The 27,392-nt window shown below is 48.7% G+C and overlaps 1 protein-coding gene and 1 long non-coding RNA gene across 4 annotated transcripts in view; one reads left to right on the forward strand and one right to left on the reverse strand.

Moving 5' to 3' along the window:
• cntn3a.2 (contactin 3a, tandem duplicate 2) overlaps positions 1-27,244 on the forward strand; it is a 28,461-nt gene extending 1,217 nt beyond the window's left edge. Inside the window, exons 1-23 of one of the 3 annotated variants that reach the window (XM_029834185.1) lie at positions 32-417; positions 1,544-1,671; positions 2,712-2,847; positions 5,738-5,913; positions 7,192-7,287; positions 7,405-7,608; positions 9,026-9,128; positions 9,449-9,633; positions 10,520-10,656; positions 11,303-11,432; positions 11,776-11,926; positions 12,018-12,145; positions 13,110-13,279; positions 14,515-14,632; positions 17,730-17,888; positions 18,930-19,079; positions 19,153-19,223; positions 19,902-20,136; positions 20,410-20,519; positions 21,905-22,091; positions 22,172-22,284; positions 22,364-22,532; positions 24,356-27,244. In XM_029834185.1, the coding sequence (XP_029690045.1) occupies positions 1,617-1,671; positions 2,712-2,847; positions 5,738-5,913; positions 7,192-7,287; positions 7,405-7,608; positions 9,026-9,128; positions 9,449-9,633; positions 10,520-10,656; positions 11,303-11,432; positions 11,776-11,926; positions 12,018-12,145; positions 13,110-13,279; positions 14,515-14,632; positions 17,730-17,888; positions 18,930-19,079; positions 19,153-19,223; positions 19,902-20,136; positions 20,410-20,519; positions 21,905-22,091; positions 22,172-22,284; positions 22,364-22,532; positions 24,356-24,453 (3,081 nt within the window). In that variant the 5' untranslated portion in view covers positions 32-417; positions 1,544-1,616 and the 3' untranslated portion in view covers positions 24,454-27,244. Of the gene's footprint in view, positions 1-31; positions 418-1,543; positions 1,672-2,711; positions 2,853-5,737; positions 5,914-7,191; positions 7,288-7,404; positions 7,609-9,025; positions 9,129-9,448; positions 9,634-10,519; positions 10,657-11,302; positions 11,433-11,775; positions 11,927-12,017; positions 12,146-13,109; positions 13,280-14,514; positions 14,633-17,729; positions 17,889-18,929; positions 19,080-19,152; positions 19,224-19,901; positions 20,137-20,409; positions 20,520-21,904; positions 22,092-22,171; positions 22,285-22,363; positions 22,533-24,355 lie in introns of those variants that run through there. The other 2 variants (XM_029834184.1, XM_029834186.1) reach the window with 2 other exon arrangements.
• On the reverse strand, positions 14,643-18,448 carry LOC115249225 (uncharacterized). The gene is made up of 3 exons (XR_003887922.1): positions 18,312-18,448; positions 17,904-17,974; positions 14,643-17,384 (listed from the first exon to the last, which is right to left on the reverse strand). It is a non-coding gene; the product is annotated as an uncharacterized lncRNA (long non-coding RNA).
• Positions 27,245-27,392: the final 148 nt, after the last annotated feature.

Consider the following 27,392-nt stretch of genomic DNA (forward strand, 5'->3'; position numbering starts at 1 on the left):
CACATTTCTGCATGTCCATTCCAGTATTTGTGTGTGTGTGTGTGTGTGTGTGTGTGTGTGTGTGTGTGTGCGCGTGTGTGTGTGTGTGTGTGTGTGTGTGTACTCCAACTGTGTATCGAATCGGTCCAAGTCAGTAATTCATGTCCTGTGTTTGTGAGCCACATAAAGCGACAGAGAGAGGAAGGAGCGCGCTGGTGTGGCCCTCCGGGGGTGTCAGCCTGGCGAGTCCCCTTTTAAATTCCAACCCTAAGTCAACAGCAGCGCAGGCACCCCGGTCCGCAGGCCGGAGGAGCCGGCGCTTTGCACATCGGGTCCTGTGCTGAGGCACCCGGAACACGGCCATCTCTTTGAGAGGAAGCATACCAAGCCTTTTTTGCAGACTTTGGAAGAGGATAAAGGGCCGAGCGAACATGAAAGGTAGGGGAGAAAATCCCGGCTGGAACCCCCTGACGTGTTTGAGTTGACACCCGGGGAGTCAACGAACAATTAGACCCACCGTGAGCGGCGCTCTGAACCGGGCCGGCCCTGGGATTAGTCCTCAGATGAGCCACACATCATGGCTTATGTCTTCAAAACGCAACGTGTGCATGTGTGCGCGCCTAAGTGTGTGTTTGTGTGTGGGGAGAAAACGTGTGTGGGCAGGGTGTTGTAAGAAAGCGAGGTTGGTGTGTGTGTGGGGGCTGTGTGACATTTGGCAGACTGGTGTTATTAGCCGTCTCTTTTACAATATCATATCATACAAGATCTCTGGAGGAAATGTGCCTGGAGCCGCACGAACCTGCGCAGCAAACACTCCTCTGAGTGTTCGCTCCCTTCAGACTGTGTCCCCCCCGTGCTTGTGGACCACTGTAGACTTTTGGAAGTCATTTTAGGCTCGTTTCCGTTGCCTCACACCAAAAGGCTCTGGGATTAAACCCCATTTAATACAGTACAAGTTAATAGTGTGCAGGTATTAACTTATGGAAGAAAAGCTTGTTGAGCGGAACATTACGTCTGGGTCTTTGTCAGGCAGCGCACAGCTGCGCGCACGTGTACGTGCATGATCCCCTGTCAGCTGCGGCGTTATGGTCGGCCCGCTTGTTGCGCTCGTGTGTGTTTGACATTTGGTAACCGGATCATTACTCGCCCGCTTTCCCGCAACAGGAGGACGTGTAGTAATCTGTAACACACGGCAAAAGCAGACACACGCTCCCCCCGCCAGGTGGAATGACTTCCTCCTGCCGGACTTTTTCGCCTCGCCGCGGTGCGTGAGGGGACGCACGCTCGGCTGCGGGCGAGTCTAATGGACTGGACGGCGCCCAATTCCCAGGTCCACATCTCTACATGCGGCCACAGAGGGAAGGAGGAGCTGAGGCCTCTGCGGGCCCCTCTGGAACGCGCCACTGCTCGCTGACGCTGGCGGGCGTCATCCTTATCGCACCTTTGCTGCTTAAATTGTCACTTTATCCTCGATTAATCGATATCGCTCAGCACGATGTTGAAAGGTCGGACAAAATCTAGCGGTGAGTTTGGCGCTCTGCAAACCCAATGCTTGTTCCGACAGGTCAGACTCCCCTGTAGCAGTGCCGTTTTGACGCTTATTGGATGAAAGGCTCATTTGCCCTTGGCTGCCAAAGATGATGTCGCCATGGAAACAGCTTCTACTGTTATCAATCATCGACTGTCTGGCAGGTAATCTCCCTTTTTTATTTTTTTAATATGACTAATGACTGATGTCTGGACATTCACAGGTGCGGGACGGCAGCCGAGGAGCAGGGAACAGTGCCCGTGTTGGGGGGGGGTTTAAAGGAACGTCCCTCATTACTGACGTGTGTGCAGGTCACAGATGCCAGTCTCTGGGGCCCTCACAGCGAGATATCTAACATTTCTGCCTTTCTTTGGCTGCCCAATGCTCGTTTCCGCCATATGAACGCTTGATCAACGCACTTCAGCACCGACCGGTCAATCAATAGTTGTGACAATTCCCTTCTAACAAACCTCAAAAACATCTGAACATGTATCTGCAGCTTCCCCTGTGATTGTAGAGCACACCACTTTTAAATAGACTTGCTGAGCACGAGTCATTGCATTGAAGCCTAACCTTTTAATAGCGGTAGGCCAAAAAAAAAACCAAAACATCTATAATCATCTACTATTAACGGATATCAGAACTCGGGTGTTGTGTTTGTAGTTCTGTGAAAGAGGAGAAGCTGCTGAGTGGGAGGATGGCAAACGTTCTATGGACCACATTACCCACCTGGCTTTAAATCTGTGCGTTATGACGCAGCACTTTCCCGAGAAATTCCGTGTTTGAATGGTTAACGTTCCTGGCGTCAACCAAAGCGTTTTCTCAGCGAGTCGTGGCGGTGACTGGCGGAACGAGCACATTTTCGTTCCGCAGCTTCCGCTCAGCAGTCAATCTGATTGGCTAATTCCAGTCTCGTGTATATAATTGCCAAATTAACCAAATTACCTGCTCACGCAGCGTGCAGCTGAGCCTGTCGGGAGAAAGAGACAGAAGCACGCAACGCTGTGCACAGGCCCCCGTGGCCCGCCCTCGGCCCCACATTCAGTGATACTAGTGCTGCGGAGTTCTCCTGTTTTTATTATAGACGACAGAAGATAATAACTTTTTGCCCTGTGTGTGCAGATTCCACTCAAAACTCCAATATTACATTTACAAGTAAACAGCCCATAACTGAGGACGTTCACTTTCCCTGCGTCTCCCACAGACTGTCTGGACAGCGTTTCCTTCCATGGGCCGAGATGGAGGATGGAGCCAGGTGACCTGTTCATCCCCGTGGACACCATAGAAGAAGAAGCAACTCTGACCTGCGATGCTAAGGGGGTGCCGCCCCCTCAGTACAGGTGAGGTATGGCTGGGAGCCCATCTTTCAAGGTTTAAATCCTTTTTTTGCTGCTCCTCAAGCAACTAAAGACTGTCAATGATAAATTGATCAACCTAAATTCTGCCTGAAAGCTGCATGAAAAATTCACTTTTTTTAAAAGTAGTCACGCTCCCCCGTAATTGTTTCTGTTTTAAAGGAACTCCTGTGTAGATAATAATCAGCTTTCCCATTTTTGCATCCTTTCGTTGCTGGGAGCGTTTTGTGGGCCGTCTGTGTCTGAAGGGTCCTTGTTGAATGTTTGATGATGGCGTTGGAATAAACGGGTAATACAGTATCAAACAGGAGCCTTAAAAGATGCGCGGGTTCAAATAAACGGACATGTTTGGGCAGCACCATGCATATATGCATCAGTTTTGACCCTGACTTCGATTTCAGAACACTTTTTGTGAATAATACCTCTGAGATGAATAAAAATAGGGCCCGCGCTTCCCTTTAAAAATCTCAGGCTTGCACTCAAATGCTCTCTGAGATATGGCTTTCCTATTTCTTGTTGACAAAAACACTGCCAATTTTTCCTCGTGCCTGCCAGATATTATCTTAGTGATGAATTTGGAGTATCCCAGAGCACCCTAAATCTCCCTTTATATAATGAAAAACACGCCATGAGGACCAAGGCCGGATGCCTGATACCAGTTGGCAAAAGAAGATCCTGCAGCTAAGATGAGCGCTGTTGTAATTGCTCATTATTTCAGCTTTTTTCCACACATTCTTTTGCCTTTACGCAGATATTCCGGCTGATTAAAGGTGAGAAGAGCGCGTTGTGTCTCCTCCTGCTGCCTGCTCTGGGTTTTGTGCGCCCTCGGCACCTTTGCAGCTCCTCTCTTGAAGTGTAAATGGGCTCGGCCTGCTCCTTCCCCCTCCTTTGCTCACTTCTTTCCCTCTGCCAATCCCGTCACTCCTAATGGAGACGAGACCCTCATAGCGTTCGCCCCGCCGTATTTCAAGCCGCCGTGCCTTTAAAGACGGCGCGTTTGCAGCGGGGGCGCTGTTTTAAAGACCGTCTCGCGAGCGTCGGCCTGACTCGGGCGTAGAATTATTAATATTCCAGCATCACCTGGAGGAATCAGGCCTCTGTAGTGAGACACAACCTGGATCTGAGGAGGCTCACCTTAAAAGAAACAGTCATTCGCACTTTAGCCGCGTCACTGAACAGCAAAGGTGAAACTAGGGATGGGAAGACACCTAAAAATACCCAGAGACGTGCAGGTATATAGCTAGAACTAATTCATCCTGATTTATTGGCTTAGGAAGCAGCAGGGTCAGTCGTAACCCGTGGAGAAACGCAGCTATTTTATTAGACCGGGAGGTTGCAGCAAGCGCTCATCAGCATTGGGCGATTTGTACATATTCTTTATGACGTTATTTTGGAAGCCAGGCTTGAAAGCATTTGGAATGTTGCCCGTTGCATCTCTCATTCCGTCTTAAGGAATGCAGGATAGAAATATTTGGCTGAAAGGAGGGAGAGAGAGAGAGAGAGGGAAAAAAGAATTAGCGCTTTGAGGAAAACGATGGAGCAATCGTGAAAAGTGCTCTGCCCTTGAACTCATCCAGGCACCATTTCTGAACGCCGCTCGGAGGGAGACGCGCCGACGGGAGTGAATGGGAAGGCTGTTCTCGGATAATGACGGGCTTATTTGAATCAATGAATTAACCTCTTGTTTTGTTCTTTCAAGCATTTCATTTATTTGGCGGAGCAGCCTGAGACCATGGCGCCGTCTCCTCCTTCGTTCCCACTACCTGCTGGGGGTGGGGGGTGGGCGGGGGTGAAGAGGAGTGCAAAAGGTGTCTTCTGTTGCATTAGCCCACTGCTGCCTCTTGCCAAGTGCTAATGCTTTAGCCTGATGAGAAGTCAGAGGTGGAATAATGTCACATTATGTAAATATAAGAAAAGGGCCGATTACGGCGAAGACTGATGACAGCATCTCAGATGGCTTTTCCAACCTTTATACTTCCCTTCAAGAACAGAAGCCAGTTTGCGTTTGACAACATTCATTTTTTAAAAGAGTAATGTCACACGGAAAATTGGAAGGCCGCAGCAGCAAAGAGGGAAAGCGCAAACCCTCAAGATGGCTTTTTTTTTTTTTCGTGGAGAAATCTTAATCTGGGGAATTGAATGCAAAGTATTAAGAGTCAACATTAGTGTTATAGATGACCACAGGCGCTCCCTCGGTGGGTTCGAACCCGGCTATCGCATTATGGCGTCGCCGGTTGATGCATTTTTTTTGGCATTTTTTCTTGAATTTGAGTGCTTCTACATGCACAGGAACCATGGCAACGCCACCGACCCTCCGTCGGTGTCACTTCTGCGCCCTCACACTACGATTCCCCGAGAAGTCAGCGTGATAGCATATGGTTAGCAGTGTGTAGCTTGCTGCACAGTCCAGCAGAACCCCGCACCAGCTCGTACCCATTAGTATTAATCCTGACACCTGACCCTCCACATTAACAACTTCTCGCCATACCATGATTCAAGTTCCGTCCACAAACGCCACCCATCCATATGTACAGTATTATTACTATAGTATAATAGTATTTTCCTTGCACTGTGAAATCACACCACACATTCCCGCCCTGCTGCTGTTCTCTGACACTTTTTAGATTCCTTTATTTACGGCATTCCATTGTGTCCATGAAAGAAATATACAACACGGCTTTACAGGCTTTGCTCTCGGAGGTCTTTTGTGAATCCCACCAACAGGGTAGTGGACACGTACAGTACGTGCAGTCCTCTCGGTTCCGAGCGAGGTGCTGCTGCGTTCTCCGCTCACCTGCTGTCACACCTCCTTCTGTTGGAGGAGAGCGACCGAGAGCCATTTTGCCGGGGACTGATGGCGTGTTTGCCCTCACAGATGGTCGCTGAATGGGACTCTCATAAATCTGGGACTGGATCGCCGGCGGCGTCTGTCTGGGGGCAACCTCATTATAAGCAGTCTGGACCGTTACCAGGACGTGGGGATGTACCAGTGCATGGCGTTCAACGCGGCGGGAGCTATTCTGAGCAGGAGAGCCAGTCTGCAGTTTGCCTGTAAGTCGCAGGTTCTTATTGATTTATTTATTTCTTTTAAGCTAATGGAGTGTCCGCGCACGCGGAAAGCACCGCGGCTGAAACGGGTGCACAATATTTGCAATATTTAACGGGACTGCAGTAGTTTTGCGTAGAAACATGGCAGCATGAGCACTGTTTCACCTTTGCCTACTTGGGCTCTGTGTTTCTCCCATTTTACTGCGGTTTCATTGCATATTGGTGATACGTTTGGCCATGTTGTGGCCAACTGTCACCTATTTATTCATGCACCCGCTAACATTCAGCATTTCCTTCAGTCAATTTGTGTCCAATTTGATTCTTTGCAGGTTCCAACCAATCGTCAGCTCTTTGGCACCAGCAGGATATCATTACCAGTTATTAGTGTGTGAAATGGGATCAATATCGCCTCTTTAATTGATTCTTGTTGTGCTACTGGCCCGTTTCGGGTCACAGGTTAACCCATCACGCAGCGTCCTGGGAGCCGACGGCGGCTGACCGTTCTCGGCCCATCAGCGAAAAAAAGATGACGCTCGCAGAAAGAGTCGCAGCAGTTAGTCGATCATCCAATTAGTCCGTCAAAAGGAAATTAAGCAGCCCCCCCCCCCCCCCCCGTCCTTTTTTCCCCTTCTTCTTCTCCCGATATTTGATTAATCGTTTCTGTCGTGTTTTTGGGTTCCAGCAGTCTCGGCCGTATGGATTTGCTGCTCCTCAGCCTTTGTGAGTCAATGAAGAGTCTTTGATTTGGTTGGTTAATTGAATAAAAAAAGTGGAGATTTCCACAGAAATGCTAGTGACAATCAGCGAGCGTAGGCGCCGATGACAGCCGCAGACAGATGCATTGGTAAGGGAGACGTCTGGACAGGTGTGTGACGCCTGTCAGGCATCATAAACATCGTAGCGCATGTTGCTCAATGACCTCATGTCTTTATTTAGGATGCTAGTGGGGGGAAAAAAGACTAGTGTAGCAACGCATGGGAAATGGTGTCAGAAATCCAAGGAGGAAAATGCACCGATAGCAGTCTTTGTTTAAAAAAAGGATCAGAGGAGCGAGTATGTCTTATGTTTCCATCCAGAAAGTTCAGGGTCACATATTCACACGGTTTTCAGCCCTTCGCAGCCGCTCTCTTCTGCCTGGCTGTGTCTCACAGACACAATTCTCAGGACAATTTCCCTTTCTGGCTCATGTCAGTGTCTTGCAGAGAGCGTCTGCTCAGCTCTGTTCCTCTCTGATTTCTCAGATCCCGCAGCGATCTTTTTCTGTCCTTTTCCTCTCCTCAGACTTGGATCATTTCAAAGTCCACACCAGAAGTGCGGTGTCAGTCCGAGAGGGACAGGGGGTGGTGTTACTGTGCGGAACGCCGACTTCCTCGGGAGGTGAGCCTTTATCGCTCGCTCTTATTAGAGATGATTTCAGCTTGAATTAATTAGCCTGTTAATTAGCCTTTTGAGAGGCACTTTTAAGTCACCGAGGAGCCCTTGTTTTTCTTCCAGACCTCACTTACGCCTGGGTTTTCAACGAGTACCCCTACTTTGTCCAGCAAGACAATCGACGGTTCGTCTCGCAGCAGACGGGAAACCTCTACGTCGCCAAGGTGGAGCCCTCGGACGTGGGCAACTACACCTGCGTGGTGACCAACAGCGTCACAAAGGGAAAAGTTCACAGCTCTCCCACAGCTCTGATCCTCAAGACAGACGGTAAGATGACTCATTTAATCAGCGCTAGTGCTCTTTGTCACGCGGCGACCTCGCTGTTGCCGAGCGCTAACGTCTGCGAGCAAACAGCGATGTAGGCCAGCAAACAAAGCGCCCCAATCTCCTCTTTGCTGACTTGGCCCTCTTCTAATTCACGTCCCCCCTTTTAAGAGCTCTCCCAGTGCTTTCACATGATTTCTCAGTCTGGCCCTCCGTGGATTGTTGTTTTATTCTCAGTTGAATGAATTAAACATTAGCTCGGTGTTACTCGACCGTTCTGTTGAGTGTTCTGCTCTTACAGTCTTACTTTGTATACAGAAAGAGGATGTAACGCAGTACTTACGCCCAACGTTTGGTTGTTCACACATGAAACACTGTGCTTTTCCTATATCCCAGTTATAAAGCAAGTCATTAGTAAATCAGCTCACCCCATCCGATTTTTTTTCTTATCACAATCACTTCCAAATAGAATGAATCTTGATCATAAACACAACATTCCAACCATATAGATGTCAATTTTGGCCAGAAGTGAAAAGTTTTTCCTTCTGATGTGAGTTTCTGGCTGTTTTTTGGACAGAATTCAGACAATCTGAAGCAGAACTTTGCCAAAGGAAGCCAGATGTCTCACTTTACTGATTTCATATCCGCTTCCAACTTCACTTGAGTTTTTGATTTCAGTTCAAGGCAGAAAGAAAAGCCCTTAACAGAAAATTGGTTTGACTTTGGTTCAATCTCACAAAGTAATAATGAACCAAAATGGAGGTGGTGACCTTTCAGTTAGATAAATCGGCCACTGATATGTAATAACAAGATAGATAACTTGATTTTTTCTGTCATTACTAAATATGTTAATGTTTTTGTCATCCATTTAATTGGAAAAATAATAAGAAACACAGAAAGTACCCTTTAATTCATAAGTTGTACTTCAATCAGCTATATGATAGTAGAGTTATTGAGAGGAAATGGTATTAAAACATATATCATCAGATACTTGAAAGCTTCTATGAAGGGTTTGTTCATCACATCAAAGCGAGATTTCAAAGCGACTCCACACTTTTCCCATCCCGTGGAATCGCTGTCCGATTCCAGCCTTCCCTTTATATTCGGTAGCTCGGGAACATCAGAGGTTAGGATCCGCCCAACGCGCGCTTGCGGATAATTGTCAAACGGCGAGCTGACTGAACAATAAAAACACAGATAAAGATCGTCTCCAAAGAGATCAAATATACTCGGCTGCCGGCGTTCCTCCTGCGCCGGAGCCATGTTCTCCTTTGAGTTTGCCCGCGAGAGAATGTTTGCCTTTTATTCCTCCTCTGTTGGTTTTCGCGGCGCCGTTGTTTGGGCCGCGGCGCGGCGCCATATTGCTTGTAAGCCGTGAATAATTGAAGACTGAGCAAGTTCTCGTGTCTGCTCTTCATAGGAGTGATGGGCGAATACGAGCCGAAAATAGAAGTTAATTTCCCCGACAATGTCTCCGCCGCCAGAGGATCAACAGTTACGCTGGAGTGTTTTGCCCTCGGGAAGTAAGCTGGATTCCTTGAAGCATGTTTTCAACCTTCTTTCATTTCAGGAGTGGAGGCCTTTGCTGTAAAGTCGCCGCCGCAATTATGTTTCACACAATGTTCCATCGAGGTGCGATTGGCATCAAGACGGCGTTTAATTTTTTTTGCTGTTGTCGTCGGATTCAGTTAAAGATAAGCCGTTCATCCGGGAGAGATGCGGGGATCGGGGCTCCGAGCTCCATCGGGTGCCTCGTTGCCGGATTACCCCAGATGTGGGAAACGCAGGCGGCGGTTTTGAAAGTTGAAACGAACTTGGCTGATGTTGTATTTTCCGTCCTCAGCCCCGTGCCTGAGATCACCTGGAAGCGGGCGAACGGCGTGCCCTTCCCCAGCAAAGTGAAGATGAAGTACTCCAACGCCGTGCTGGAGATCCCCAGCTTCCAGCAGGACGACACGGGAGGATACGAGTGCGTGGCGGAGAACAGGATGGGCAAGAACACGGCCACCGGGCGGCTGGCCTTCTACGGTACCGAAACACCTTCATTTCCTGCAGGCCGTCACACGCTTGTTCTGTTATCGGCGCACGGCTGGACAATATCACGGCTCAGTTCCAGCGCTCGGGAAAAGCTTATGACAAGAAATAGTTGAACAATTTCGAGCTACAAAGGCTGATAAGTGTGGAGTGAGGAAAACTCCAGCATTAAAGTTGAGTGACAAGTGTTACTTTGACAGATATTTGCCCAATAAAAACACTGGATGGTTTTCCTTGAGAATTTTTCCAGGTTGTGAGAAATACCTGGAATTGCGAAGGGGAAGCCACAAATTCTCGTGGCGCGCTTCGTTGTACGTCTGACGTTAACATAGCACTCGTTAGGTTTCCACGGCGACTCTCATTTCTAGGTTCTCAACACTTGTCACTAGGAATTTCGTATTTTTACCTAAAACTTGACACGTGTGAAATTGGAGCCAACACTCGTACGACTCCCACGAGGTGAGCTGCGCCTTATTACGGATGCTCCGGCCACGAGAACTCCCAAAAAAGGGACTCGGACGGAGAGCTGCGTGTCGTGTGGCTCCTTCTCTCCGGAATTGAAGTAGCAGGCGTGGGACGCGTCACCCGCCGTGAGATGGCCCGCTGTCTGCCGCCGCATTAGCTGCTAATCTGGAGTCGCCGCGGGCTCCTGACACCTTGACGTGACAGGAGCGAAAGATGGCCCACGCCAACGCTCCACTCTCTTAAGACAAACTCGTTTTCTTTTTTCCCCCACTGATTCGCACCCGCTGTCAGTCACGCCTTCCTTTGATCTATTTTAGATGTGGAATATGTAATGAGATCACCGTGCCCCCTTTCAAACGCTGTCCTCTGGCTTCTCTTCAGAGATTCCAAATCGAGTGTGTTTCTGTTCCTTCAGCCAAGCCTCAGTGGATCCAGGCCGTGAAGGACGCGGCCCTCGCCATCGAGGAGCGGCTGCACTGGGAGTGCCGAGCCAATGGGAAGCCTAAGCCCTCCTACACATGGCTGAAGAACGGCCAGCAGCTCCTCTCGGGGGTAAATTACAGCCTGTCCTCTGCCACCTACCAATATTTCATTTTAAAGACTAAATCCGCCGCCTCGGCTCATCTGCTCGTTTCATCCAGCCCGCCGCTCGCTCTTTCTTTTTTCTCAAAAGCACGATTTAGAAGGTGGGGGGCACAAACATCTCGCGGTTGTAAGTGTCTCTCGGTCGCCTCTACCTTGGCAGATTAAGCAGTCTTAGAGAGTGGATCAGGGGAGATTGCTCAGTTTCATCTGAATGGAGTCCGTGGTGGCTCTTCATTATTCATGGAGCATGTTTCTGCTCTTCACAATGAGCTCGATCTTCCGTGAAAACACGCCGCACGTAGGCCGCTGGAACCGTGGAGCCTTCACATGTCGGCCTGATCGTCTGAATAAGCTCGGCCTTTAGTTCATGTAAACGCTCCTCACACAGAACAGAGAAAAAGGGACGTTTTTTACAACCGCACGACCAGGACACCTTGAAGTGTGACAGAAGGAGCTTACGAGAGAACAAAAATATAGTCTGCAGCCCGAATCTTGGTCATTTATAGAGCTCCTGTCCTGATGCTGTGGTTACTGAGCTCCGTCAGGGCGGCCTGTGCAAAGCCTTCCTTAAATCTGGACCTGTAATTGCTTTCTTTCATTCCTTTCTTCACAGGACAGAATAACGGTGGTGGACGGCGTGCTGTCGGTGTCAGCGCTGGCGCTCTCGGACGCCGGCATGTACCAGTGTGTGGCTGAGAATAAACACGGCGTCATATATTTTGCCGCCGAGCTGATGGTTTTAGGTAGGATGGCATTTGTCTCTCCCTTAAATCCCCAAATCATTGTTGCCAACGAATCTTAAAGGTCAGCCCACTGTCGTTGGTAAAGGTTGTCTGGATTAGCGGATAATGGGGTCAGTCAGGGCGGTATTGTAGGGCCACGCACATTTAAAAAAGTCAATTTTTCTCTCATTGATATCCTGTTTTGTGTTGCGCTGGCAGCAGTAAGAGAGATAGCGAGCTCGTGTTTAAGGTTCTGTGGAGAAGAAAATGGAAATTAGAAGATACAGATTCCCTTGCCCTTTTTTGAACATTCAATAGTTTCTACAGCAACGATGTCCCTGAACTCTAGCCCGTTTCCCACCAGCCTCTCCTCCAGACTTCACAGGGAACGTCCTCAGAGCTCTGCTCAAAGCCAAAGCCGGAACCACCGTGACTCTGGAGTGCAAACCCCAGGCGTATCCCGTGGCTAGCATTTTATGGAAGAAGGGAAACCTGCCCATCCACATCAACGACAGGTAACAACACCGGGAGGAAAAGCTGCCGGCGTGCTGTTCTGAAAGCACCTGACGCGCCCCCCTCCCTTTCCATCTCTCTCTACCGATCCAGGGTCACGCTCTCCCCAGACGGAACGCTGCGGCTCGCCAACGTGAGCAAGTCGGACGCGGGCGGCTATACCTGCTTCGCTCGCAATAGATTCGGCATGTCGAGCACCACCGGCAGGCTCCTCGTCACCGGTAAATTGTGCAACTTAGTAAGCAGAATTGGTCGCTCGATATGGATTAAGACAGGAGGAAGCTGCCGTATCCAGCAGCTCTCAGTCAATAACGACTGGGTGGGAAACATCAACAAAACTTTACTTTCGGGCCTCGATGTCTCGATTAACATCCATCGCTGATTTGGGATTAAATTTTAAATATTAGATTTTATTCTGTTTGAGCAGGGAGTTGATCATTGGAGGGAAAGCAGTGGGGGGGGGGGGGGCTCTTCTCATCTCTGTCTCTTTTTTATTGAGTTGTCTTGTTTGACTGCATTTGCAGCGGCAGCATTAATGCGCTTGGAAATACTCCATCGCACCGTTCCCCTCAAAGCAGTTGAAACATCCAATTTACTGCAGCATAATGGAAGTGTTGTGAACGCAGTGCTGGTGAGAAGGTCTTATGGACACTGTAGATGCCTTTCCTCTATCATCATTTCTTTCTAAGCTCGCTTCCACTTTTTAGGGATTTCAGGGCTGAATTGCAGTTGGCAGCACAGACAGCTGATTATTAGGCCTCATGTTTTCAATATTTATTCCCATTGCAAGTCTATACAAGGTAAACACTAATTGTCTTCCTTTGTGTTGACCCACATTTGGTTGGATTCAGTTCTATTTCCTATTTAAAATGCTGCAGACTCGGGGAAATGCTTGATGTTTGGGGGGGGGGGGGGGGTCCTTCTAATATACAGTTTCTTGGCTTTCATTTTGTATCATTTAGCATGAAGAAAGAGCGCTCACATTTTTGGGATACTTCAGCTTGCAACTCCAGTAATGTGAAAAAAACCTCTTGTATGCAGGAATCTAACCATACATAGTGAGTTTTCGGGTTAGCACGTTAGTTAGTCCATTGCTAGCTGTTTGTAGCATCTAAGTTGGGGCTGCACAGCGAGAGATGCAAACTGAGGTCCTTTGAAATCTGTGTGCTGGATATTTTAATGTAGATCCAACCAGAATCACCCAGGGGCCGGTGGACATGGAGATCATCGTGGGCGAGAGCATCGTGTTACCATGTCAGGTGGCCAGCGACCCCGTCCTCGACGTCTCCTTTTCTTGGGCCTTTAACGGACAGCTCATTGCCAAGGGAGACGGCCATTTTGAGCTTGTGGGTGGGGTGAGTGACCTGAATTCATGATCCTGGAAGACGTGTGAATGGGCAGTTGGCACCTTTTACCACCCAGCCTCACTTCATATCCGCCATTAGATTAAAAAGACATTGTGTGGATATGCCGTCATTGAAGGCAGGTTTAGACGGTGTTCAGAGGTCTGAGGGTGCAAAATGGTCTGGGCAAAGGCGACTGTACATCAGCTCACCCGGGATGCGCCAATGTTCCAACTGTCGCTTTGTAAATGGGAAGTGCAGCATTCAGGAGGTGAAAATCTGGTAGACCTGCTCCACTAATGTGACGGTTATCTTTTTGAGTTCAATTCGAACTTCATAAAGTTGTAAAAATCCAATCTGGCTCCATCTTTGCTGATATAAAATGGCTCCACATCTTTGCAACTGTCCTAGACGGCGCATGAAAGCCTGGAGGGCGACATTTATGGCCCTTTACAGCATTTAAGATGGTCCGCCCGACCGTCTGTGTGTTTAACTTTTTTCGCCCCTTCCCTGAGGCCATCGCCTAACCTCGATTTGGCTGCACAACCAATAAAATAAAAACACACAAAATAACAACAAAAACAATAAAATAATAACGTTCAAATATCAAGGCTCCATGCCAGATTGTGCATTCTCGCTATTCTCTTTTTTTTCTACGTAAATTCTTTAGTTAAATTTGACTTTTTCCAGACCCACAATGCACCTGTGCTGATGTCCTTCCAATCTGTGGAAGCATTTCTCTCTCAGTGAAAACCTGCTAAAGCCAAAAGAAACGCTGTATTGGCGCGGATGTTTCCGTCGGGCCCCGAAGGTCGTGGTTGCGACCTCTAAATGGGAAAGAAAGAAGCAGCAGGTGAAATAATGAGAGCGCCGTCAAACACAGGTCGCCGCTTACGATCTCCTGGTACCATTTTCTCCTTGAGCCTTGTCACCTCATGGACAGCAGCATGTGACTAAGATGCTCTGTCATTCTCAGAGCTTTTCATTATGTTTTGCTCTGTTGTTTCTGGCTACAGGTGTCTGTGTGTGTGTGTGTGTGTGTGTGTGTTATATAATTGTGTAAAATACCCTTTTAAAAAGTGCCCTGTTTGCCCCGCTGCAGAGCTTTAGCTGCAGAATCTGCAGGCTCTCTTTTTTTGGCAGAGCTGTTTACTGCGCCTTATATATGCTTCACTTCGTTCTTTAATAAGCTGTCACAAGGTCTGTTATCTTTCATGCTATGTAAAGCTTTCCTTCCTTCCGCCCAGAGAACAGCCGGAGATCTGATGATCAGGAACATTCAGCTTTACCACGCCGGCAAGTATATCTGTGTGGTGGACACGGATGTGGAGAGCCTGTCAGCCGTGGCCATATTGATCGTGAAAGGTAAGAAAACCTCTTCTCAGCTCTGCGGTTGCTAATTAAAACACACAAGGCTTCTTTTTCTTTTTTTCTTTTTTTTTTACAAACTCAAAAGCCGGCATTCGGTTTTTGCTGCACGTGGCTTCGCTGCAGACACGTTTAGTCTCACAGCGACTGACACAGGTGACGCTTGTCTTTCAACACTCATGCAGCATTCGAGGTAAAATTAACTGTTTCTTTTAAGGCGACTAAGCTAACAGAGTATTGATCTAATCACTGCCCCCCCCCCACACACACACGCACACACACACACGTTAGTCTGTCACCATCTTCACCAAACTGCAGCCCTGCAGGCGCAAGTTCCAAGATTTAGGAGGCAGAAGGAAGGGAGTTGATTTTGTTATGTGTTTTGTTACCGTGGTGGCCTCATTATGCTTCACTTGTGGGGGGGACTTCAAACATAACCCAGATTGAATTTCCATCACTGCAAAAACATACTTTAGAATAAGCTGTAAAACGTAGCAGACGATCATTCTAACATTAGCTACTATGTTTCCAGTAGGCTTCCCCCTCCGTTTTCATGTGATATTCCAGGATTCTATACTCGGTGGGCATAGAAGCTGCCACGCTTTTGTTTAAGCGTGCGCACCTGCATGTGCACCTGCCGCGCTGTGCAGGAATTTGTCAAGGGGGTTTGGAGAAAGAAAAAAAAAAACACTCCCAAGTTGCAAAATAAGAGAGGCAACAGGGAAACGCAGCGTGAGAATGCAGTAAAAGAAGCCAAACCATCAGAACCAACAGTAAATAGGCTTTATTTCAGCCTCTGATCGCAGTTTGATTCATATTCTCATAAAAACCATCATCAGCCAGTGCAGCCGTTTTCATGTTTTGCTTATTTCTGTGGTTGTTTGATTACATAAAAGAAATCAGGCCATTTTTTGGGGGGGGTTTGTATTGCATTAAGCAGTGTTCATGCAGAATGTCACATAGCTGCGCAACATTATAAAGAGATCAGCCATCCGACAGTTTGTTCTACCCCCCCACCCCACCGTCTCCGTTAGTAACGGCCAATTTCCAATTCTGCTGCAATGCACTTGACAGCGGAATGTTTAGAAGCCCGTCGGCTCGCTCATGCGGCCTGTTAGGATCCACAGAGGCGCAATTTCCAGGCGCTGCGTCGGGCAGAGCAGAATGGAACAACTTCGGTTGTGTGTTCCAGGGGAACGGTGCTTTCAGGAGCCAGATGAGCGCCTTTGATGCACCAAAGAGAGGGAGCAAACAGACATGACACTAACAGGCAAATGTCTGACGGGTCTCGCATAATTGCGGCGTTAAGGTTTGAAATGTTCCGGATCCATATCTTATCTTGTAAGGGCAGCCGCCGGTAATAGGAGCGGTGCTAATAAGCACCCCTGTGGAGGGAAACGACTGAGGACGCGGTGGAAATGAGGCTGTTTGGTCGTGCAGGAGCGAATCAGGGCCGTGGAAAATGATCGGTTGAGGTATTGACAGGCAAGGATTTTTTTTTTTCCCCTTTTAATGCATTATTTACACTTGCTGCCCGCGGCGGCCGTCACGGGTGTCTCGTTGTCCGGATCGAACGGCTTCAAACGCCGACACGGTGCCAAATTGACAAGCGGAGGCCGAGGAGCAGCTTCGCTCTATCACAACAGGAAAAAAACAAAAGCAAAAACAAGAACCAGGACGCTCGCTTGTTTGCAGCGTTATTCCTGTTTGGAAACGCAGACGAGCGCTCTGCCTCGACCGGTGGAGGATTGTTGGATCTAAACGCCGCACCGGAGGACGGCTGCAGCGGCGAGGAAAGGACACGCTGTTTAAGGCCTGAACATGATGGGCAGTGATCGCTAAACCCGTAAAGACGTCTTTTATTGAAGCATAAGCAGCAGAAAAAGCAGCTCCTCTTAACGGAGGCGGCCGTCGCTTCAGTGTTTGAGCGCTTCAGACGTTATTATCCACCCAGTCTCACTCGACTCCTCTTGCAGCACCGAAGGTCATCAATAAAAGCCTCCTGAGTGATCATCTGCATTCTTGGTTTTTTTTTCCCCGTCTTCTTTCACAAACGTGATTTAGAAGCCACTCGACGGCGCCTCTCAGACGCGCCGTGGCAGCGGCGGCGGTGTGGAAAGCCTCCATCATTTTACCCGTCATTGTCATTTGGCTGACAGGAAATCCCAGTTTGTCTGTTAAGAACCCCAAACTGCGTCATCAACACCGTGGGACCCTTTGTGTGACACCATGAGTGCAAGACTCAAAAGAAAAGACAACAAATGCAGCGTGCAACAGCAACGTGCACCCACGGAAATCCGACTGCAACGTAAACCAGCTTGTTTTCACTCGTCGCCTTTCTGACGTGCACGTAAATGCGCTCGGTAGCGATGGTGGTTCCGCCTGATCCGTGTGTTCTGCAGATCAAGCTCTGAAGAGACCAGCATCGCTCACGACGGGGGTTAAAGGTCAAAGACGTACGAGCACGTGTTAACCAGCACGGTCTCGTGTGTGGCGTAGCACGCGGTCAGATTCCAGCTTTTACCCCAAATGCTTTGCTCGTGTGCTAATGTGATTTAATGCTTGATTATTCTAATGTTGGCTTCAGACGCGGAGCCGCTTCTGAGGCGGCGTGGAGAGCGCGCGAGGCTGCGCGTGTTGTTTTCCCGCCGTCTGTCTCTCGCCTCTCTGGTGGTCTATTATTTCTGATGAGCCGACACGTTCATTAAGACAGGAAGCTGTAGACGGGGCTCAGGCACCATCCCCTCACCTAATTGGGGTGATAATGAAAACAAATGATAAAAGCCTAGAACTGGTGGATGTGAGGCGCCGCGCCTCCGCTCACGTCAACGGTTTCATTGATGAGCTACCAGGATTACAAGTTAAATAAATAAATGTTGGAGGGTGACGCTCGAATTCAATTTTCCCGAAGCGCTGAGCTCATCCCAAAACAGGAAAGCTTTCAAAAATGTTCCACCGTAAACGCTTCTGTGGCTATAATAAAAATGCCGTTGGCGGTGGGGGGGGGGTGTTGCGCGCGTGGACGTTTACGCCTGAATATCGCCTCGACATGTGCCAGTGCCTCACAGAGTGTGTGTTCCTGTGATTGAGCCAGGCCCCCCCAGCCCTCCAGACTCCGTGACGGTGGAGGAAGTGACAGACAGCACGGCCCAGCTGGCGTGGAGTCGCGGCAGGGACAACGGCAGTCCCATCGCCAATTACTTCATCCAGACCAGGACCCCCTTCACCGTGGGCTGGCAGAGAGTTAACACAGGTGGGCAACACTCACCGGCGGGTGTCCAGAGGGATCCTCACGGGGGAATGGCCTTAAAGGGCAGAGGTCAGAGCTGGGGAGGTCAGCTGTGGAATGACGGGAGAGTTGCTGCTCATATCTGATCTCATTTAAAGACCTTTAACAAACCATATTCATGTCCATCTGCCCCAGGAGGCAACAGTCAGCCGGGACTGTTGGATTCACTTACTGTCAGGGGGGCAGAAAGCATTGATGGTCACGTCTGACGAACATGCTAATAAGATTTAGTCTAGTTATTATATTTGAGGTGTCAAACCCATTTTAGGAGCCGTAACATAATAATCTAGGACTGACGGAGCTGCAGCCTCACATCTGCAGACATTTGCATACTACTTAATGTAGTTTGCGACAAAGAAACAAATTTGGGACTTAAAATGTACCGACGTTTATCAGAGTAGGACGGCCGTCGGCAGCAACGCAGGCAGGTTTAGGCAGCTGGAGGCATGTGGAGGTCTCTCTGTCTCCTCCCATCAAAATAAAACACCTGATTATGGAACAGGATCGGCAGGATAAAACAGGCAGACCTGGAGTTTTATCGCATCCAAAATTTGAATGTTCACGACTGCCTGTTAAAAAGTTTAGAAGACGAGTTATCAGAGAGGAGGAGGTGCAGTGGTCTTCACTGGGAAAGTCTCCAGCACCCCCCCGACCCCGATTAGGAGTAAGAGCAGGTTAGCAGAAAATGGATGGGCGATAAAAGGAAATAGTTCGGGCTTTGTGACCAAAGGATCAAAGCATTTAATTGCCCCCCTCCGAGCTCTCGTTCTTCACCCACTTACATATTTGGAATTCCATCCAGGTTCTGGTGCTTGTGAGTGATGCAGCGCCGACGGTTGCGCAACTTTTGCTCATCTGATTGGTCCAGGCCCGTTTTCGGTCCCTTTTTTCCACACAGTTGTTGGATGATTTGTATCCCGGCTGCCTTCAGGCGGGAGACACCGCTGTGCGCTTCAATATTTGCCATTTATGGTTCAGTCTGATTTTTTTGCCCTGACTCTTTAGTCCCGGAGATCATTGACGGCAACACGTTGACGGCCACTGTCGTGGACCTCAACGCCTGGGTGGAGTACGAGTTCCGGGTTTTGGCTAGGAACAGCGTCGGAGTGGGAGAGCCGAGCCCCGTGTCTGTGCGCACCAGGACAGAGGACGCAGGTAGAGCCAGCATGTTGTTACCGCCGCCAAGTGTTTGTGATGCGGAGGCGTGAACGTGCTCTTTGTTGTGCAGTCCCCGACGCAGCGCCGGGAGATGTGGGTGGAGGAGGCGGGAGCAGATCTGAACTGGTCATCACTTGGGAGGTAATTCATCTGTCTAATGTTGGAGCCTCATTTTAAGCCGATTAATCCCCTTTATTTTCACCTTGGCGTTGGCACTCCTCCCTGAATCAAAGCCGCCATCACCGCTCGCTCTGGCACATGGCTCTCCTACATTCCGGAGTAATTCCGTGCTGAAGTCGGTTAATGCGACGGATAAACACCAGTCATTCCTAAAGCTTTCTGCTATGAGGGAGGATATCTGTTGTTTAGCCAAATGAATAAAATTCTCTGACGGCGCTAAGAAGAGAACCTGCGGTGAAGCTGAACAATAAGCTGGATGTTGGAGGAACCGAGAGGTTAAAAAAGACATTAAAGATTAAAGCAAAAGCGCTCTACAGGACCAGTTGCACACTGAGAGCCTGTCTCAGTCTCACAGATTGATCTGGAATATTCCTGCGAGACCTGTAGCTTAGGACAGAAATTATTTCAGTGTCTGAGTCATAAATAGCCTCTGCTGCACAGGTGTCCCCTAATGAGTGTTATTCTAAATGCAATTTTGCTGCTCCGTTTATTAGCCGGGTCAGAAAAGCAATTTGCCGGCCGCACACTCCTTTCAGCTCCACCGTAATGGCTGCTGGCCGCCGCGGCCCGGCGACGGGGGAACGTGTGAGCGGTTTGTATATGTTTTAATATCACTATAGTTTTGTGTTTCACTCTCAGCCTGTCCCTGAAGAACTGCAGAATGGCGAAAGCTTCGGTTACATCATCGCCTTCCGCGCCTTCGGGGAGGTCAGCTGGACCCATGTGGCCACCTCCGCCCCCGGCGCGTCGCGCTACGTGTACCGCAATGACAGCATCGCGCCGTTCTCGCCGTTCCACGTCAAGGTCGGCACTTACAACAGCAAAGGACAGGGTCCCTTCAGCCCCGTGGTCACCATCTACTCAGCAGAGATCGGTAAGGAGAGGATCCTCGCCACTATTTTGAATGTATCAGGAGAAGGTCAAAGGTCGTGAGGGCAGGAGAACGCAACGGAGTAGACATTCAAGGGGAAGGCTGGCTGCTTTCAAACATCAGGGCCCATTTACGTGGCCTGTAACCTTCGCCGACTGGGTTTTTATTCATCCGAGCAGGGACAAAACAACATTGTGTTGTCCTGAAAGTAAAAATGGAAGATTTGTTCCCTCGTAAGGGGGCTGCAGCACTCACCCTGCTGTTGTCTGTTCTCAGAGCCAAGTGGGATGCCAGCCGGAGTGTGGGCCAGAAGTGTCTCAGCCTCTGAGATTGAGGTGAATTGGCAGGCTCTCTCCTACAGCCCCGAAAGAGTTCTGGGCTACGAGGTACATTTTATCGTTTCAAATGAAAATAGAAATCACACACATACACGCTGCCATTCCAGCGCCTGTCATCGCCCGCGTTGTACCTCGCAGCCTCCACTTACGGCTAAACCACACGCTTCTTTGTGCAGGCTTGACAGGAAATCACATCTGAGCGGTTCCGAGACGCGCGCTCAGACTGGAACCAAAGCTAATTGTCGCTAACAGAAATGTTTGCAGTTTTAACTGAAAAGAAAAGTCAATACGCTGAAATGTCAGGATGTTTCCTGGGCCCAGCACATTAATCCGTTAAAGTTCCCCATCGATGTGGCACAAGCGAACGTCTCTGCGGGTCATTTATTGTATTCATTTCTGTTCCTTTTTTCTGTGCCAACGTCCTGCTGCGCTGTGGGAGGAAAAGGATGAATAAAGAAAACACCCTATAATAATCATACTCTTTTTCTTTTAAATACACTGTTTTAGAAAACCTGGGCCAACATTCAAAGACAGTTCTTTTGCTGAGTAAAGTCCCAAGCTGGTCCATTATTTACATCCAGGAGGACACATTTCAGCTGTTAATATATAGATAGATAGAACTAGTTATTTCTGCTAGGTTACATGGTGGAAATCTTGACTCAGCATTCTGTCTTCCATGTTTTGATTTTAATGGCTAGTGCCAGAAACCTAATGTACACAAGTGCATTTTAATCATCTCCAGGCCGAATTTGGCTGGAAACGGACTTGAGCACTGCAGGCAGTCGATGGAGCGAAATAAAATTAAATCAAACCAATCAAAAATTTGCGAATGCATCCCATAAATATTTTTTTTAAAAGTTGTTTTTATGTATAGAAATGAGACCCACTGTGGAGCGATGAGCAGAAATGCCTGCGAACCCCTAAAGGTGTGGAAGATGATCCAGTTCTTGAACGTTCTCAGCCAGTCAGGAGCCATTTTCTCTTCATCTTCTACACGGTCCAAATCATCCACATTAAAATGTCATTTTGTGTCACCGTACCTGTAATTTTCTTTGCCGGTTTCTCAAAATGAGGCGCTTGACTTTCGCTGAATAAACCTGATTAATTGCGGAAACCTCAGTGGTTTAATTGGGAGGCTGCAGAAGTTATTCAAATATAGTTTAAATATACTGTAAAGCGTACGTGCGCCTGTATAGCTGTTGCACGTCACACTGGCCCGGCTCATCACGCATCTAAATTACCTGTCAAATTTGCTTGTAAATCAAATATCTGCTGGCTTTTCTGAAAATAATAAACACTTAAGTTTATTGATGCAGGAATATTGTGTCAGGAATGCTTTATTAACCTCTTCAGTGCTTATTTCAACTGGATTTCACGCCAGGGTGAACAAAGAAAGACATTTTGGACCAATCAGCTTCCTCCGTCTCCATCAGGTGGTGTACTGGGAGGACGACACCAAACCGGAGACCATGGGGAAGGTCAGGGTGCCGTGGAACCAGACCGTGGTCACGGTGAGCGGCCTGGCGGCCAACACCCAGTTTTTCCTCACTGTCAGTGCGTTCAACACGGCGGGCACGGGCCCCTTCCTCCCCGCCATCAACGTCACCACCAAAAAACCCCGTGAGTCTCCCGGCCTGGGCTTTCCGTTGGAGCTCTGATTGCAGCCGTGTCATCAGAATTGCAACCTTTTATTTCCGCAGCGCCTGCTCAGCCCCCCATGAACATCGAGTGGACCCTGATTGGCTCCCAGCTGTCTCTCTACTGGGAACCAGTGGCGGCGACGGAATCGGAGTCGGAGGTTACGGGTTACAAGGTGAGCGTAATGCTGCCAGACTTGTTGGCTTTAGGCTGTCCATCTGTAAATAGTGTTTGTCACCTGTGTCCCCCCCCAGCTGTCATACCGGAGACAGAGACACAAAGAGGTGAACGCGCTCACGACGGCCAACTCCACGGCCGAGCTGACGCTCCCCGAGGAGGAGGAGGACTACGTCATCCGCATTCAGACGCTCAGTGAAGGAGGACTCGGCCCCGCGTCCGAACCCATACGCGTCCACCGTCTAAGTAAGATCACTCCAGGTTGTCATGGATACGGGGGTTTAATTCAGTGAATAATTCACATGTGGGCAAAAAAAAGAGGCAGAATCAGCAGAAGCATCCTGACGGTAACATGTTGGGACCATCTGACAGCTGTTTGTTTCCATAAAAGGAGCTACTTAGCACTTCTTAAACATGACAGGGACATTTTGTCCTCTTTTTACTCACCATTACCGCTGTCTCCAGCCACCCGCGCCCTGCTCTTCAGGGCTCATATTCAGCTGAAATATGCGGTGCAATCCGTCTCCCTCGCAGAGGCCGGCTCCCTCCTCCACCCGGCTCCCTCCTCCACCCGGCTACCTGCTCTAACGCTCCTGCGGGACTCCGCTCCTCTTCTTCTCCACACGCTCATTTGCATTGTTAATATTCGGTGATGAATTTGGAGGAAAACAACACTTGAGGGAGACCGCGCTCCAAACTCTTGGCTTTCTTTAGAATTTCATTTGGAACGCTCAGCAACAGGCTTTGAAACCAAAAGAATAAATAGACATTCGCGTGCTGCGTTTAGCCTGGACCGGGCAGAGTTTGCAGATGTGCGTCCAGATGGATTTTTATGGAGACGGTGCGTCATGTCAGGTAAATAGGTCAGCTAAATCTTACGTGGCAAGATCAAAATGGGGTGGCTCTGGGGGCCTCATTTGGAAAACTCTGGAGGGAATCCACAATAAATGTTTGCATGCATACCAATGAGGACATTAGCATAGGCAAAAAAACCCAGCTATAACGCTGTCCAGCAGAGGGCGATGTGGACATCACCACGTCACGGTCTGGCGACAGCAGCTCGTTAGTGCCAGGACGCTGAGACCTGCAGATCGATGGCTGCGACTACAGCTCTGACCACGAGGACAGTGCAGAGCGCTGCGGTCGGCGGCGGCCCGGTGTAGGTCAGGAGGTGCATGTTTAGAATTTTAACCGTGACTTTGTCTTGGAGCAGAGGGGACAGTCAGTGAAATCTTCACTTAGCCGTCCGATAACGTGGAGAGAAAGGGCAGCTTTCTTTTCATTGGTTGTCTTATTCTGATTCAGGCCAGAAGGTCAATCTTTCAACTGTGCACGCAGGAGCAAGGAGACGTCCAAGCGTCGTCTAATTAGCTTAGCTCAATTGCTGGTATTGAATTTGATGCATTGACTGTGACGTCTGTATTTTCCAGTTGCTTGTTTTGCACTTTTCACATTTATAACAAGCACATTGTGTTATTTACCACAAAAATGTTCACATCCAAACTTCTACACACAGATATCTCAGTTCACGTAGATTTGTTCTTCGAGATCCTGAGTTAAATGTTTTTTCTTTTTTAAGAGTTGGTCTATAAATACTGTATGACCTGGCATCTCAGGTCATTATTTTTTGCACGCTGCTCTGATGTTTGCTGACGCCTGGAGGCAGTTTAAGCCTCCAATCAACCTAATGTGCATGCTGGTGGTCTGCGGGAGGAAATCTGTGGACCAGGAGAAGACGGAGAGCCTGGAACTGAGCCCAGAATCTCAGCTGAGGCTACCGTGATAACCGTCGCGCCACCCGGGGTTGGAATCAAGTCCGCAGTCATCGACCAGATTTTTCACTGTAATCTGAGGGTTACGTAACTGACGGTGTAAATATAAAGGTCAGAGCGCTAAACTGCACAGCTGTGGGTGGCCGGTGCGGTTCTCTCTCTTATTGCTGTTTATCCTGGTACCTCGATCTCTGCAGCGTTTAAGGGGAATGTTAGCGCACTTTGATGGAATACAGAGATGTTTCTATTCAGGCGATGGTTTTTAGACGTTTGTGTGTTTTTTTCCCTATGTTCCAGGTATGAGCGCCCGCGGCTCCAGGGCCTGGAGCGTGGAAGTTCCCCCCCCCTCTCTGCTCCTCGCCGCTACAGTATCCGCGGTCAGGTGGACGTGGTGACAGCATGAGGACTCTCTCTGTCAGGCGTTCCGATGGGTCTCTCCTTTCCCACATTTTGCGAGCATTTCCTTTCCTATTTGGGGTAAACGTGATGTTTTGCCGTGTCAGTGTAAGAAGGGAGCTTTGATTTTGAACACGTTTCTGTCAGGTTGTGAAAAAGGCTCCGATTCACCTTGATTTTTTGGGAACGATGCAGATGCCTTACCTCCATTCATGTGCCAAAGTAGTTTCAGCCTTGTTGTTCTCACTTTTCAGAGAAGTCCCCCCCCCCCCCCCACGCTTTTGTTTACTCACAGTTTTGGATTATATTGACAAAGAGGCGCGATTTTGTGAATTCTTACCCACCCCCAACATAGCTCCACTCCCCCCCATCCCCCCTCTCCACATCTGCATTGGCGAATCGGAACATTCACCCGTGGCCGTGCCTTTGGAGATCCATATGTCACAATAGTCAACAGTCCAGCGGCCAAAATTCCTCAGGATGTGCGGCGCTGGAGGTCCACTTTTATCCTTTTTATCACCGAAGGGGGGGGCTGAATGTGCCTGATGGATGGATGGATCAGACTTCTCACATCTGCCTGCGCGCGGCAGGAGAGGGCGGAGGCAGCTGCCGGTGCAATCCCTCAGCAAAAGTGCTGAAACGCTCAGTTGGTCGACAGGAAATAGCTAACTGCATCTCGTTTGAGTCGTTTATCAAGGAAAATGCCAAACGTGTCGAACTATCGCTGCTGTACATTCAATTACAATCCACTCGGCACAGGATCCAGCGTGCGCTCGCGAGTGTTAGCGAAACACACGCTAGCAGAGCCATCCAATTCACGACTTATCCCGGCCGACGCCGGGTCATTAGTTCAGCAGAGAGCTGGCACATATAAAAGCAAATAATCAGTCACAAATTAGAGCCGGTTATTGACTCCGGCTTAATGTTGTGGCACTTCAGGATGAGGTGGAGAACGCAGGGGAGAGTTTAAGCTGAATGGCTGTTGAAAACGACTGTGACATAATAAGAAAGAATCTCAGTGAAATCTCAGATTTGAGCTGTTCCCAAAGCTTTCAGGCTCGTCTCCATGGTGCAATCCTCACTCCCCTGGTGATGGAGGCCCGTTCTGCCGTCCATCAGGGCGGGGACGGCGTCTCCTTCAGCTTTTACCTTCAATTCAAGATTGTTGGCTTGTTATCTTCACCACTCAGCGCACGCGAGCACCAGTCAGGATCCGACGGTCGCCGTGGCCGCGGTCAGGCATCTTCACACCGGAGTTTAAGGAGATCCACACATTCGGAAACAGCACCTCGGCCTCATGGGACATTTTTGGCTTCCCATCTATTTTCGTGGATTTCGCAGGGCGAGCGGCCAACGGAGAATAACCGGTATTCGCGGCTCTTCGTCCATCTGGGTAACGCAGGAGCCGTGCCAGTCAACGTGCACCACAAGCCATTCCAGAGGAGACGAGGAGGCTTCAAGCGCTGCCAACTGTGCCAGTCTGACAACTGAAACCAGTCCACCAGCTTCAGCTTTGTTTGGCTAAACGTGTGGTCCGCTGTGATTTCAAATTTCGTGATTATGTCCTTAATTGTAGGTTGTATTGGCTTCTTTTTTTCCCCCACTTCTTCTTCTCTTTCTTCTTCTGTGGTACGTGTCGTCTTTGTGTTCTCAGCTATCCACTGCTCTAGTGTTCTCACCTGCGTTCTCTGTACGTTTCACCAGCAGCAGCAGAGATTTGGAGAAAAAAAACCTGCCAGGATCCGACAAGAAAGTCTGATCTCGCTGCTGTTTAACAGACATCAGCATCTAAATAAGAGATGATGGAATTCAGAGGGAAAGAGTGGACGGATTTATTAAATTAACCTGTTAATGCCCATGGGAAACTATTCTTTTGGTCTTGGGGATTAAGAGGTGCAGGCTCTATTTTGGTGCAGGTCAACGTATAATAATAATGGTGATGATGATGATGATAATATTGAGAAGAATACATCGCCTCATATCAGACTGCACCAAAATAGAGCCCCAAAAAAGCTCCAAAGGAGCGTCAGTCACTGTCCGAAAGCACACCTCTGTCCACGTGGCTAACCTGTGTCCCTGACTTCATTCCAGAATGTCACTGTCAGGCTGGCAAATGTTTACACCGGAAAGATTTTTGATACTTTCTAAGCAGAAGAGCAGTCAACCGTACAGTTTATGAACTCGTGTCTTAGGTACCTTAGAAGCATTGCCGACCTCTTTGTTTTGTAACGTATCAGTACTGTGGAGATGTTTTGGTTGAGGCTTTCCTTTTTCCTCCAGCTCAGTTGCTTAATGCTCATTTCTTTGGATACGAATCTGCAGAAAGGTCAAGTGTTGCTTTAAAGATGGAGGAGATAATGAATTCAGAGAGGCAACAAGGGCAAAGGGTGCAATTAATTGGGCACAAAGTGTGGCACAAAACTCTACCTGTTACAAGGTAGCCGGCCGTCCACAGAGGATAAAACAAGAGCCTGCCAGCGCTTTTTGATTTTTGCACCAGTGGTGCAGGATTTTACTTTTAAGGTAAGAAAGAAAACGAATCAAATTTGCCATTTCCCCCATGAAGAAGAGACCTAATTAGAGCTCTGTGGGCCACAACGCTTGGCCTTTCTGTGTTGACTCCTCAGTATTTTTTCGATGTTTAGGTGATCTCTGTGAGATCGTGGGCGACGATGTTTTCACATTGAAAAGCCATCAGCTGATCTCTTTATGCTGAAATCTGTGCATGTATATCGTTTGGTGGATTTTTGTGTTTTCTAAATGAGGGAGTTAATAAAAACAGTTCACACAGTTCACATTTTCCCTCTCCTGGGCTTTTCTCCCCCCCCCACCCCCCAGAAAAGGAAAGAAAAAGGATGAAGGTGGGTTTTTTTTGGCATCAGCGGTTTTAGTGTCCTTTACTGCAGGAGGAGGTTTGAGTGGTGCTGTGGGGCACCAT

The sequence above is a fragment of the Takifugu rubripes genome, chromosome 3 (assembly GCF_901000725.2).
Source record: "Takifugu rubripes chromosome 3, fTakRub1.2, whole genome shotgun sequence".
Classification (NCBI taxonomy): Eukaryota; Metazoa; Chordata; class Actinopteri; order Tetraodontiformes; family Tetraodontidae; genus Takifugu; species Takifugu rubripes.